The following is a 14,443-nucleotide window of genomic DNA, read 5'->3' on the forward strand; positions in this document are numbered from 1 at the left end:
TTATGATTTATTTATCTTTATGTGCACTGGTGTGAAGGTGTCAGATCCCTTGGAACTGGATTTTCAGACAGTTGTGAGCTGCCATGTGGGTGCTGGGAATTGAACCCTGGTCCTCTGGAAGAGCAGTCAGTGCTCTTAACCGCTAAGCCATTTCTCCAGCTCCAGCCCAGGCTATTTTGATATCTAAAAATTAATATTTACAAACTTGCTATATAACAAAGGATGACCTTGAATTTTTCTCTTGTAAGGTTTTCATTGTATGTGTGTGTGTGTGCTTGCTCATCCATGGTGATTGTAAGCTAGGACACAGTAAAAAACCACAGAAATGACCACTCCTCCATGGTTTGGGAGGTTTTTATTGTAAATATGAAAGAGAGAGAAGCCAGAAGCATCTGGAAGAGTCCAGAGCAGAGAGAAAAAAGACAATCTTGCTGGGCTATCTCCTGGGAGCAGAGAAAATAGGAGGGAGAGTCAAGAGAAGACGATAGTGTGTGTGTGTGTGTGTGGGGGGGGTGACCTTGGCACGATAAGAGAGCAGAGCCTGGGAAGGGGAGTGAGCTGTAATCTGGAGCCTCCTGGGAGCTGGCAGAGTGGGGTAGCGGTGGGGGAGGTGAGAAGAACCAGAAGGCTGGTGTGGGGGTTGATATTCCTAAGAGGTGCGTGTTGCTAGAGACTGAGGGAGCCTAGAGGTTAGCTTTGGACTTTGGTATGTAACCACAGGTATATGGCAAAGGAACTGGCCCTTTCTGGCAGGCAGAAACCCATTTCACAGGTTCCTGAGGAATGCTGGCTGTAGGTTTTGATCTATTTGCCAAAAATCCTTCTATAGTCCAGCTTGAGCTGAACCTAGACTATCATTTGGACCATGTCAGGGGCCAGCCCTTTCCGGGGTGCTTGGAGTCTTCCCCTTTGGACACGTGGGAGAGTTCTCTCCCTCCACCATGTGGGTCCAAGGGATCAAACTCAGGTCATCAGGCTTGACAGCAGCGCCTTTCCCAGCCTAGCATCTGTGGCCCCACCTTGAGTTTCTGATCTTCCTGCTTCCACCGGCTGCATGCTGAGGTTACCAGTGTGCTAATGCCATCACACTCCCCCTTCTCTCTACCATTCAATCGCTTTTCTGATTCCATCACTGTTACGGATTTGAATGTAAATTTCCCCCTCAGGCTTATGTTTTGAACTCGTGAACCCCAGACAATGAATGGTGCTATTTTGGGAAGTTCTGGAAACTTCAGATGTGGAGCCTAGCTGGTGGAAGTAGGTCCCTGCAAAGTGTACTTCTGGAGGTTGCACCGGTCCTTTTGGTTCATTTCAACTGAGCATGGAGATGAGAGACGGTTTGGTTCAAGAAAGAGGAAGCATAGGATCACACCCAGCTTGTTATGAGGGTCCTGGGATCCAAACTCAGGTCCTTACTGTTTTACAGGCACACTCCTTACCACTGGGCCATCTCTCATGCTCACATTCTTCCTGTTCCTCTGTTCGTACTAGAACATCTGGGCTCCCTCGGGTTTGGATAGGTAGGAGTAGAGCTGCTATGAACGTCCACAAGGAAGTCTTTCTGTGGGATTACATGCTCGTTTCCCTTGAGTAAACTGCCCGACAGAAGCTAAGCTATATTTAGCTTTATCAGCAGTTTCCAGACTTCTCCAAAGAGACGGCATCGCAGCCCGCAGCAGCAGTGCAGTGTGAGAGGCGGTTGATGCAGTCTGATCCACTTCCTTACCAACACTTGACACGGTTTTGGTGCTCCAGGAGTTTAATGCGCAAATTCAGTTGACTGTGGAACTGTGAGAGTCAGGGCGCTGCCCCTGGAGGGGATCCAAGCGCACATTATGCAGTGGGATTCACCTGTAACCCCAGCACTGGAAAAGCTGAGGCAGGGAGAGCACAGGGTTAAGTGTATCTGAACTACATAGTATGACCTTGTCTCAAAAATAATAGTAACAAAATAAAATTAAACAAACAAACAAAAATTTGAGCCCGGCGGTGGTGGCGCCTTTAATCCCAGCACTCGGGTAGCAGAGGCAGGCGGATCTTTGTGATTTCGAGGCCAGCCTGGTTTACAAGAGCTAGTTCCAGGACAGGCTCCAAAACTACAGAGAAACCCTCTCTCAGGGGGAAAAAAAAAAACAAACAAAAACCAACCAAACAAAAACCCTTGGGGCTGGAGAGATGGCTCAGTGGTTAAGAGCTCTGGCTGCTCTCCTAGAGGATCTGGGTTCAGTTCCCAGCACCCACATGGCAGCTCACAACTCTCTGTAACACCGTTCCACAGGATCCTATACCCTCTCACGGAGGCAAAATACCAATGTACATGAATATATATATAAAAAAAAAACTTTTTAAAGTTAATGGTTAAAACATAACAAAACAACCCAAACCTCATGAAAACCGTGGTCAAAAGTGGAAATGGCTGCAGCGATCCCCATTCACAGGGCTCTGAGAAGCCTCTTCGGTGCTGAAGAAGAGGCAAGGATGCTGGGAGCTGACGTAGACCCTAGCGTCATTGTTGTCACGTGACAGCAGGAAGCCGGTCTTTGTCCCTCAAATAGCTCAAGCATCTAATAATTGACTCACTTCATATTTACAGCTCCCGCTACCAAGACGTCTGGAGGTGGGATAGTTCTTTGTACCCGGCCCTCCTCCCTGAAGAAGGTGGGGGGAGCCAGCTGTGTTAGTTAAACTTCTTCCTCCGTTCAGTGGTTGGTTTGGTGATGTGGGGCTGACCTTCCTGCCGCAGCTCTGCTCTTACTTGGTGTTGCGTGATGTTATTCCTGGGGAGACATGAACTTTAGTCCCTTTATTCACCCCAGATAGGGTGTCTATGGCAGTCTAGACTTTAGACTCCAAAGTAAGGATCCCACTTAGATCCAAGGTGGTAAACCAATAAGTTTTATTGAGGTTACTTACAGGAAAGAACTCAAAGACAGCTGCATCACCAAAGTGCTCCCAGCATGAGTGACAGCTCAGGAGAGCTGGGAAAATGGAGCACACTGCAGCGTGCAGGCAGCTCGGCAGGCTGGAGACTCTCTTCCAGGCAGTTTGTGAGGTCTGAATCTCTTCTGGGCAGCTGTGTTAGTAAGTGGTCCTTACTGCTTATATATGCTTGGGGAGGAAAGGGCCCAGTGAGCCCGGTCAGTTTCGGGGACTTCATGAAGACTTTGAGTTGTTTACTTGACAGCATCTCTTCAGGATGGAGCATTTTCATCTTGTCTTAGTATATCCTATGTCTTTTAAATTGTTTTTTTAATAAGTGTCTTGCTTGTATGTATGCCTATGAGCTATGTGCCTGCCTGGTGCCTGAAGAGGCCAAAAACGGGTGTTGCATCTTCTGGAACTGGAATTATGGCCGGTTGTGAGCTGCCATGTGGGTTCTGGGAATTGAACCTGGGTCCTCTAAAGAACAGCCAGGGCTCCTAACCTCTGAGTCATCTTTCCAGATCTAACATCTCCAGCCTTAACAAGCTTCTGTCTAACACTGACTGTTTTATCTTAGAGGAGACTGCTACGAAATGCTTGGGCTCACTTACACCTGAAGGACTCTAGCAGGCTCAAGCGTGGCAAACGTGGCTCTCGGGCTTTGCCCTTCCCCCATTTCCTCTGCCTTGTATAAACCATTAGATTACTTTCTCAAAGCTATTCACCACGATCTATTCCCTTATTTGGCCACTTCCTTCTCCTACCAACGTTCAGCTACCAAAGTATTGAAGTCCAGCAATCAAAAGCCCCCTTTTGGCTCACCTGATTAACACGCCCAACTAAAATGAACCAACTCATGCTAACACAGGGTTTCCCCTTCTGCCTTTATAAACTGCCATTTGCCTACCGGCCACATCTGTCTCCTCTCTTTCCAGAGGCAGTCCTTAATCCCTTTGGGGGCAAATATCCCCCATCTCTCGTTCCTTTCCCCTTCTCCCTCGTTCTCGATCTCCCATGTTGGTCTCTTATTTCCTGCCCTCTGTCCGTCTGGGACAAATAAATCTCCTTTGTGCTGGTCTTGGGCGTCTGTGCTGATAGCGGTATCAGTCCTCTTTTCAGTCAGTCATCTCTCCCGTAGGAGCGGATAGTCTCGATGGACTCAGCTGGGACGACTCTCTTTATTTGCAATAGTTATTTATTATTGTGGGAGGGGTGCACATACGGGGGGGGGAGAGAGAGAGAGAGAGAGAAGGTCAAAGGAAACTATAGGTTGGGTCAGTTTTCCCCTTTGATCTTTACGTGGGTTAAAGAGCGTGAAGCTAGTAGGCCCAGGGTTTGTGCAGCCTTACCTACCGAGTCATCGCACCAGCCAGGGATGGTTCTTTTCACTTCACGCAGCTTCTTACCCTTCATCAGCCTGAACCACACGTTTTTCATAGCAGAAAGCAAAATGCCCATGAGACCTTGACTCTAAACTGGCTAAGTGTCATTTCTGCCACATTGTACTGGGCCGATGCAAGTAAGGAGGCTAGCCCAGACACACTTAGGACAGAAACCCTCCACCCTCTCAAGGGGTGATGCCAGGCCACATTGTCTGGTGCGATAAAGCATGGGGTGGAAAAGTACGGAAATCTCTAAGGACCGCCTACAGCACCCACATCCCTCCTCCCCCACAGACCCAGCGGCAAACCTTGAGTCTTTGGGTTTTCTTTGCTTCCTTTCTTTCCTTTTTTTTTTTTTTTTAAAAAAAAAAAACAACAGGTTTCTCTCTGTAGGTCTGTTGTTTCAGAACTTGTGTATGGACCAGGCTGGCCTTGAACTCAGAAATCCACTTGCCTCTGCCTCCCAAATATTAGGATTAAAGGTGTGCATCACCCCATTGACATTTGAGTTTTCTTGTCTGTGAAAACAAAAAAATTCCTGCGTTTGACTATTATCCCTTCTGTTTTGTGGTGCTCCCCTTAGTTGGTTAGCTTTATTTTCCAAGTTTTCTAGTTAATATTTAAGATAAGAGTAATAGCCGGGCAGTGGTGGCGCACACCTTTAATCCCAGCACTCGGGAGGCAGAGGCAGGCGGAGCTCTGTGAGTTCGAGGCCAGCCTGGTCTACAAGAGCTAGTTCCGGAACAGGCACCAAAGCTACAGAGAAATCCTGCCTCGAAAAACCGAAAAAAAAAAAAAAAAAAAAAAGAGTAATATCTGGAACTGTGTATAGTAGTGCACACCTTTAATCCCTGCATTTGGGAGGCAGAGATGCGTGAATCTCTCTGATAGTTCAAGGCCAGTCTGATCCACGTAGTGAGTTTCAGGACTGCCAGAGCTACATCGAGAGTTCCTGTCTCAAAAAAACAGAACAACCACAGTAATAATAATATGTGGAGTCAGGTGTGTGTCAGGACCAAAGGATACTCCAAACCCCCAAACTCCAAAGATACTCCAAATATCCAGAAATGAGCTCACTTGGACTGCTGGAGGATTTCTGGTGGTTACATGAAAGCCGACATCCTCAGGAACTTGGAAACTAGTTCTCTTCCGCCAAAAGAAGTCATTTCCTTACCTCAGCCAGGAGGGGCACATGGGTACCGTGGCACCTATCAGCACAGCAAAGCCCATGCTGGCCTGCAGGCCCTTGTACCACAGGTACCAGGTATACACTTCAAAGTCCACACTAACTAGCATCCTGGCCCTTCTCACCTCCTCCCTCCCCTAAAGTCCCTCTAGCTGAGGGCTTCCCTCCCCGGCTACTCTTTCTTATAATCCTGCTATCCTCATTATGTCCTCTCTGCATGGCTCTTGCTTGGCTCACTAAGTTTCCTCTAGTCGCTGCCCCCTGGTATTCTCTCTCTCACAGAGAGCCCTACCATGTCCAGTCTACTTTTTTCTCTGACTCTTCTAGATGTTTCTGGTTGTTCTCTAGCTCATCTGCAATAAAAACGTTCTCCTTAACCATGGAGTGGTCATATCATCAGTCTGTACAATGTGGTGATTAATGTATGCCTGTTACCCCACACTGGGAGGTGGAAGATGGAGTTTGAGGCCACCCTGGGGTGCTGACCAGGGACAGGTACTGTGACTGTGTTCCCCATTGCCCTTAGAGGTCTTTGCACAGACTCTTTATTTTTAATTATGCCTGACTGTGAGGGTTTTGTTTCTTTATCTTTGCTAACTTGCTGTTTGTGAACCCAGGAAACTGCTCTTCTGTGCTTACCGCTTACTGTCAGCTCTGCGTGGGCCTCTCTGAGGCTGAAGTTTGTCTGCCTCCCAGCACTTTGTTCTTATACTGTAGTCGTCCAAGACCACATGAAATGGAGGACTGCAAAGGCTTTTTTTTTTTTTTGGTTTTTCGAGACAGGGTTTCTCTGTAGCTTTGGAGCCTGTCCTGGAACTCCCTTTGTAGACCAGGCTGGCCTTGAACTCACAGAGATCCGCCTGCCTCTGCCTCCTGAGTGCTGGGATTAAAGGCATGCGCCACCACCGCCCGGCTGCAAAGGCTTTTAATGTCATTTTCAGTCCAGCAAGTGTTGATTCCCAAGCAATGCCCAAATGCCGCCCCTCTCCAGCCACAGGTGAAATCTTTGCTGCCCCAAATGCTCATGGCTCTTTAAGCTGACAAGGCCAGGCTGAAACTGCTTTGACCTTGCCACCATAAATCGGGTGACTGTTCCTGAGAGGGAGGAGTTCTGCTGGCCCCCTTTTGACCTGTTTTCCCTCAGGACAGAACCCATAGGGGTGTACTATCATCCAGTTCTAGCTCTAGCTTCATCTGGAGCACTCACTGGAAGAAAGAACTTGTTTTCCGGGGAACCGGACCCTTGGAGAGAGAAATCCCTGCATGGGCTAGGAGTATAGCTCAGTGGGAGGACGCCTGGCAGGCATAAAAAAAGCCCTTGTTCTGTATTCAGTACTGAAGGAGAAAAGGTTGGCACATGGTGAAATTTCAGAGTTCCCAGCCCCAAGGATTCCCTAGAAACCCCCAGTCACAAAGCACAGGATTTTTGTCTCAAATGATAACACTCTACAAATAGAAACTGTCACCAGGTTTGTTTCACTCTGTTCTCTGCCCAGTTTCTTACACTCTCTACTTCTTCTTCCTTTTTTTTTTTTTTTTTTGGTTTACCAAGACAGGGTTTCTCTGTAGCTTTGGAGCCTGTCCTGGAACTAGCTCTTGTAGACCAGGCTGGCCTTGAACTCACAGAGATCCGCCTGCCTCTGCCTCCCAAGTGCTGGGATTAAAGGCGTGCGCCACCACCGCCCGTCTGTACTAAATTAATTTGAAAGAGACATGCAGCGCATAGTATAGATCGATGATCACAGTAAAGAAAATTTAATAAACCAAAGCACTCTCAAGGCAGAGTGGGCAATGACCAGAGGGGCCACTGCTTAGATTGACATTACAAGACGGACTTTATATTGGTTCTTAAAGTGTCTAGGGCACAAGGAGAGAGGCCCATCCTCGATGTCCACCAAGCCCATGGATATTTATCTAGCTACATAAAAGAAACAACATTGTGCATATATTCGAGTGTTCATTATCATTTTGAGATCAGGTCTTGCTATGCAACCATACTACTCAGCAATGCCCATACTCACACAATTTTCTGAGGGACTACAGCTTGATTTCAAGGCCTGACCATAGCCCCCCAAAAACAACTTTTAAATTAAGATATTATGTGTGTGCGATGTGTGCAAGATTGTCAGAGGGCAATCTTGGGTGTCCGTCCTTGCCTTCTACCTTGTTGTTTGCCACTGTGTACACCATGTGAGCTAGCCCACAGCTTTGTCCTGTCTCTGCCTCCTTTTTGACCACAGGAACACTGGGATTACAGATGTGGGCTACTGAGCCTGGCTTTACATGGTTCTGGGACTCAAGCTAGTCATATTTGCACTCTGGTGTTTGGACCCAGTGAACCCTCTCCCCAGCCTTGAACTTTAAAAGAAGAAAGTGACACCTGAGAGTTGTTGGGAGGCAGCGGCCCCAAGTAGAGACCAGAAATGATTAAAACCTCCTTGGAAGAACAGTTGGGAACTCTGGAAAATCAAAGTGCTGGAATTTGCCTCTCAGATCACTTCTTAGGATCTTGGCCATACGTGAGATACTGGTATATGGCAGACCTTTCAGAGGTAGTTAAAGTAATCCAGTTATCTGAATTCAGAGCTCATTGCTGCTGGATACTTACAGATGCCAATGAACAGAGGCAAGAACTGAATCTTGGGGCTGGAAAGACGGCTCAGCAGTAAAGAGCACATTCTGCTTGTTCAGAGGACCTGGGTTTGGTTCCCAGTGCCCACATGGCAGCTCCCAACCATCTGTAACGCCAGTTCAAGGGGTTCAGATGCCCTCTTCTGACCTCTGGGGAATTGCACACATATACATGGTACACACACACACAAAAAAAATTATAAGCCGGGCAGTGGTGGCGCACGCCTTTAATCCCAGCACTCGGGAGGCAGAGGCAGGCGGATCTCTGTGAGTTCGAGACCAGCCTGATCTACAAGAGCTAGTTCCAGGACGGGAACCAAAGCTACAGAGAAACCCTGTCTCGAAAAACCAAAAAAAAGAAAGGAGTGAATCGTTAAACTGCACTCTATTCTGAGAGGCTCGGTCTGAGAAGACAGAGGAATATCATTCTCCAAGTCTGTCTTCCCTTCGTCCTTAGCAGGCTGAGTAAATGGGAAGGGAAACGAAAACAATCCATCACTCCAAAGTCCAGTCTGGTCTCACTCAAGTGGTTTGGCTTGGATCTGAGTTCTGCTTTTCCTTCTCCCTGTGTGTGGAATACAGGGGCGTTCACTTACACGAAGGTTACAAAGTCTTACATTCATCCTGAGACATCAAGACTTCAAGTTAACTCACAACAAACCAATAGATGGATATGTGAACACTTTCCACCCAAGACATTCAAATACGCTCTTAGAATTTAGAGTATGGATATAAAGCACCCCTAGCTGTCATCTACAGCAGAGCTTCCTGTGAGGTCATGACTGGCTCCTGTCTGCTCCTCACCTTACTGTACGGCCACCTCTCTTCTCTCCCTGTCCATGTCCCCACCACTGAATTGCCACCCACCATGAGGTTGTCACCAGAGCCAAGCTGAGGCCAGTGCCATACTTTAACTTCAAAACTGGGATTAAATAAACCTCTTTTCTTTATAAATGTACCCAGCCTCAGGTATTTCATTATAGTGTTTGAAAACTGAAAAATACAAGGATTCTATAACCATCAATTGTGAGATTTTTTTGTTCTGTTGTTCTGTTTAACTCTGTCTTCCTAAATGTTCATTAGTAGTCAGCTATAACCAAAATGCACATGCTTGTTTTTGTGAGTGAGCATCAGTGGAAACAGCACGTGTTACATGCTCAGAGAGAAAAGTGGAAAGAAAAGGAACGTGTTCTGAGAGCCAAGTGAAACCGACAACACGACAGAACTAGAATCAGAAAGAAGAGAAACCATGTTTTGTAGACTCAAATGTTCCAAGAGAGCCTTTTTTTTCTTTTCTCTCTTTTTTTTTTTTTTTTAAAGTCTTTTTTCTTTTTTTGAGACAGGTTTCTCTGTAGTTTTGGAGCCTGTCCTGAAACTAGCTAGCTCTTGTAGACCAGGCTGAACTCAAACTCACAGAGATCCGCCTGCCTCTGCCTCCCAAGTGCTGGGATAAAAGTCGTGCGCCACCACCACCCAGCTGCTCTGTGAGACCTTGAGATGCTGGGGTGGTAGTGGATACTGGCACCCCACTGCAAAGAGAGGAGGGAGCTGAAGACGCTGCATTTGAATATAATGAGAGCCAACCACCTTGGATGGATGATTTGGAACTGCCAAGATGGCAGAGACCTGGGATACAGTTGAGCCTTATTTTGCAGCCTGCAGGTTCCCTCCTTAGTTAAACTAAATTGCTTCCTTGCAGAACTGCTCTATGGTTCCTTCCTCACTGTACGCAAATGATCCATCTTCCAAAAGTAACTTTCCTTTTCTGGAGTTTTCTGCTATCTGCCACAATTAGGGTAAGGGAAGATTAGCTACAAGAGATTCACCTGCTGTGCAGCTGGACTATCTGAATGGAACAATGAAACACAATAGCTACTTAATGACCCAAGTTGGGAAAACATTTCTGAAATAAAAAGGGCTTCATTTTACTTTGGAAAAAGTACATCACGTACTGGAGAGATGGCTCAGCTGATACAAGTGCCTGCCAGGAAGCTTGCCAGGAGCCTGAGCTCGATCCATAGCGCAAAGACAGTCCCACAGCGCAAGGACAGACTGCCCTCCAGTCTCTGCTTCTCAGAGACTGACCAACCACCACACAACCAACCACCCGTGACACATACTACAGCAAACAGCGAGTACCATCATCCAAAGAAAACACAAAGAAACAACTGAGGAGGAGGAATGGAGCTCTTAAGAGGAAGCCTCGTAGGATGCTTGAGCAAGTAGCAGGGCAAGGAGGTCAGGGGTCACTCAGGCGGATGCTCATGCACAGGAGGGCACTGCATTCATCAGGTGCACAAAAAGAGAGAACAAAGTCAGACAGCCATTATTTTTAATTCAAAGTAAGGTATCACCTGGCCCAGACACCTGGCACTTGCTGGCCAGCAGACAAGAAAAGCTGCTGTGCACTTGGCTTGCCTGGCAGATATAGGCTCGGCACATACGGAGCCTCAGAATCCCCCTGCTCTGAAGTGTGGTGGGGCCGGATGCAGAACAGGCCTTGTTGAAAATATCCTTGATGATGTGCAAAGGCAGGGGCCAGGATCTGCCAGGGTACCATCCCAGCTCCCCCACTTTGAAGGGAGTCTCAGAGACTCCTTTTGTGCTGGGGTTATAGAGAAAGTGAACTAAAGTCTTGGCAGGCATTACACGGCTCCAGAACAGGCAGCTGGGAGGACTGGAAGTCAAGGGCTAGCATGGTGAACACCGCAGAGTGTCACATGCAGCGACAGGTTCAGGATGTTCTGCAATTCCACTGAACTGGGAAAAGGCACAGCTAGCTTCCTCTGCCTTCTCCCCAGGCCCTCTCCTGCCAGCTTGTCCAATCATTTGTCCTGAGTGCAGTCACATATCAGACTAGGGAGCAACCTGGGCAAGAGGGAGATGCCAAACTTCTCCTTGAAGTATGTAATCTTTACCCTCCCTCTCTGTCCTTTCAAGAAGCCTCATTCTGGTGGGTGGTCAGCGGGGCCAAGCAGCACTGAATTCCTTCTCCAGGTCCTGGACAAACTGGTCATTGAGGAAAAGCAGCTGCCCATGTGGCAGGAAGCGGGCGAGGATTCCCTCAATGCGGTCAGCCCTCAATAAGAAGTTGTTACCTGGTGTCAGCAGCCGCAGGTGGTCAAGAAGGAGGCGGACCAACAGCCGGAGTGTGCTCTCAGCCAGCAGCAAGTTCTCATGGGTATCCAGCACCAGGGCAAAGCCTAGTGAAAGTACACCCAGCCACACCACTGTCTGTGGCTCCTGGAAAGGGTCCCCGGCTCCCAGGTAGAAGGCTCCATGGGGGGCCTCATGCAGAGACACAGGCTCGTCGGAGAACTGAGGCTGCGGGTCTGTGGAGGGACATCCAGATGCTTGTTGCTGCAGTCGGCACAGTGACTCCACCTGCCTGGAAGGGGAGTCAGGTCACTGGTAGACCACCAAGGTGCCATCCCTCCCCCCCCCCCGGCAAACACGGACACTTCTGTCAACTTCCAATGTAGCTGGGAGCTGAAATGTCTCATATCTTGGGTAAAGAAACTTAGGCTTAGAAAGCTTAAATGATCCAGGGATGCGGAGCCAGGGAAATGTGATGAGACAGAAATCCAGGCTCCAGCCTGAATCACTTTACTCTGAACGGCCAAGAGAAGGCGGGATCTGAACACAGCTCCTTGGGCTGGGAAAAGGAGTGAAGTCTTGTCTCACTCGCCTCGCAGAAGCCTCCTCAACAGAGAGGCAAATAAGTGATGAGAACAACAAAGTCGTCCAGTGTGGCTGCCTGACCTCTCAACCATTCACCCTTCTCCGAGTCCTATGCACCTCCCATGTGACTGTCAAGGCTGTCCCCACTGCTTCCTGAATCATCTTCTAGATCAGGCCCCTCACAGTCTGGCTTTAAAGCCTTGCGTTTAGCCAGGTATGGTGGTGCATGCCTATAATTCTAGCATTAGGAGGAGGAGGCAGGGGGATCAGTTCATTCCAACCTGGAATACACAGAGAAGTGGAGGGCAGCCTGAACCAGAAAATTAGGCTCTGTCTCAAAACAAACAACTGCAAGAGGGGAACCAGGTCGAGAATGAGGGGTTGGCAAAGAGCTGCACAGCTCACGTGTGTCTGGGGAAAAAGGTCCCAGTCTATCCACCTCCCTCATACGATGCTTTCCAAAACGGCTCCGAGTCTCCGGCATTCAGCAGCCCTGAGTCTCTGCTAATCATTACGTTCTCGCTCTTAGGAAGACCTCCACTAGAAAGCATGTCTTGTGTGCACAAGTCTGCCTGCTCATACTCTAATCTCCATTTCTAGCCATGTTTTTGTTGTACAACCTTGGGCAGGTTAAGTTCCTTAGCCTCTGTATGTCAGCTAACTCTTCTGGAAAGTGAAGATAATACAGCCACCTCAGAGGACTATGAGGATTACATAATATACATGAAATTCCCAGAACCACCATAATGATAATCACATTCTTTCTTTAGCTCTTTTTCATAGGAACACTTATACACAGTGGTGGGGGCCAGGGGAAACACCGTGACTCCTCGTCTTCCTTCACTGTCCAACTCCAGCATCCCTCATAATCAGCTCTGTGTCTGATGAAGCTTGGGGTGGGGCAGTGAAATTACCTGGCCACGGCCAAAATCTGTTCCTTGCGCAAGAGCCTGTCCCTTTCTGCACCACGTGGCCGTGGATCATCGGGTGACTTCTCAGCACCAAAGACACAGGAGTAGAGCACTCGGCAAAGGCCTGTATCCTCCGAATTCGGGGCCCTCAAGGTGTGGATGAGGAAGGCATGGACCATGGCTCCAGGGTGGATGCTGCAGAGAAGCCAGAGACCAGAGGGGAAAGTGAAACCCCTGAGAAGGAGGTCCTCTCAAGGAGGGTGTGGCCTGGGAGTGTGCCCAGAGAGCGTTGTGGTTAGACACCTATCACCTGTCTACTTAGATATGCCTAGCCTCTGAATAATGTAATGTCTGGTCTGCCTTGAGAACAAGGGTGGAGATGTCTCCTACAACACTAAACCCACTTCTGCAAAACTATCCGGAAATCTCCAAGAGCATCAAGGTCATGAGAGTGCAGGAAAAACTGGTGACCAGAGGCCACAGCTGAGTGTTCCTGGGACAAAACCAACCAGACTCCACAGTGTGGGCCATTAGGACAACTAAAGTGTGGAGTATGAGATGGGAGGGAGGGTTTATTTTGTTTTGTTTTGGTTTTGGTTTTTCGAGACAGGGTTTCTCTGTGTAGCTTTGTAGCCTGCCCTGGAACTCGCTCTGTAGACCGGGCTGGCTGACATGGAAGTCTTGATCAATGCCACTTGGTTTTGAATGGAGGAATGTGTCTTTGTTTTAGAAACTACACACGAAAATACCTCTAAATGCCATATCTGCAAATGACTCTGATCAACTGGAAGAAAAAGGACAGAGCGAGTGTGGCAAACCTTATCCAAAGGGTTCTAACTAGTTAACCAAAACTATTTCAAAAACAAGACATGGTGGCACATACCTGAAATCCCACTCAGGAGGTGGAGACAAGAGGATCAGGAATTCAAGTCAGCCACAGATACATGGGGAGTCCCTGGCTGTTCTGGACAACGTGAGACAGTGGCGACCCCGAGGTCTCAAGGCTGAGGGGGACACAGTAATTAGTCCCGGTCAAGGCTAAACAGATCAAGAATTGAAAGTTATCCAACAGGTAGGTTGGCAAACCCGCTTCAGGAAGGGAAGGCAGGTTTATAGGCCTTGACCTCTGGTCACCTTTCTGCCGCCAGCAGCAGACGTCATCAACCCCGGCCACCGTGCTCCCTCTTTCCCTGACGGCCTCATTGCGTCACTGCCTCGCGCGGGCAGCGGCGCGCTGGACTCTGGGGGTTGTAGTGCGGACTCGATCCTGGGTCTGTGATCCGGGCGTGGGGGCCCTACTTCCCGAGGGTGTGCAGGCTTCTGAATTGCCGATCCCTTCGACTGCGAGAGCGCTCTGGAGGGTTCAGGGCGCCGGCGAGCTTATCTGGAGGCGCTGGAAAGCCCTTGACTAGCTGCGGCCTGGCCACCGCGATGGTGGCCGCCAGGGGGCGCTGTGGCTGCTGCGACATTAGCTAAACTTTCCACGGAGGCGGGCGCACCGCTACCCCGAAGCTACTTGTGTGCGACCGAATTGCAGGAGCGGAACCCTGCCTGCTGAAACGCACACCAGACGGTGATGACTTTGGAAAGATACGAATATGCGAGCAGTTGTGAAGATCCTTTATTGTTGGTTCCTTCAGTGGGTTAAGGCTGATTCTGGATTTCACATCGGATTCCAATTCTAGTCCCAACTTCGTCGTAGTTGTGTAGCCCTAGCAGGTCTGCCAACT

At 48.7% G+C, this 14,443-nt stretch overlaps 1 protein-coding gene across 1 annotated transcript; it reads right to left on the reverse strand.

The window, feature by feature from the left end:
* Positions 1-10,447: 10,447 nt before the first annotated feature.
* On the reverse strand, positions 10,448-13,873 carry Ap5s1 (adaptor related protein complex 5 subunit sigma 1). The gene is made up of 3 exons (XM_057781340.1): positions 13,597-13,873; positions 12,717-12,908; positions 10,448-11,509 (listed from the first exon to the last, which is right to left on the reverse strand). The coding sequence occupies exons 2-3, from the start codon at positions 12,890-12,892 to the stop codon at positions 11,083-11,085; spliced, it is 603 nt and encodes a 200-aa protein (XP_057637323.1). The 5' UTR covers positions 12,893-12,908; positions 13,597-13,873; the 3' UTR covers positions 10,448-11,082.
* Between the last annotated feature and the right edge of the window lie 570 nt (positions 13,874-14,443).

This window comes from Chionomys nivalis, chromosome 9, assembly GCF_950005125.1.
Source record: "Chionomys nivalis chromosome 9, mChiNiv1.1, whole genome shotgun sequence".
Lineage (NCBI taxonomy): Eukaryota > Metazoa > Chordata > Mammalia > Rodentia > Cricetidae > Chionomys > Chionomys nivalis.

Bases quoted from the DNA above. Each gene is read 5' to 3' on its own strand.
- Ap5s1 (XM_057781340.1), bottom strand. From the start codon at position 12,892: ATGGTCCATGCCTTCCTCATCCACACCTTGAGGGCCCCGAATTCGGAG. The intron at 11,510-12,716 runs GTAATTTCACTG...CTCCCCTTCCAG, and splicing joins CAGATTTTGGCCGTGGCCAG to GCAGGTGGAGTCACTGTGCC.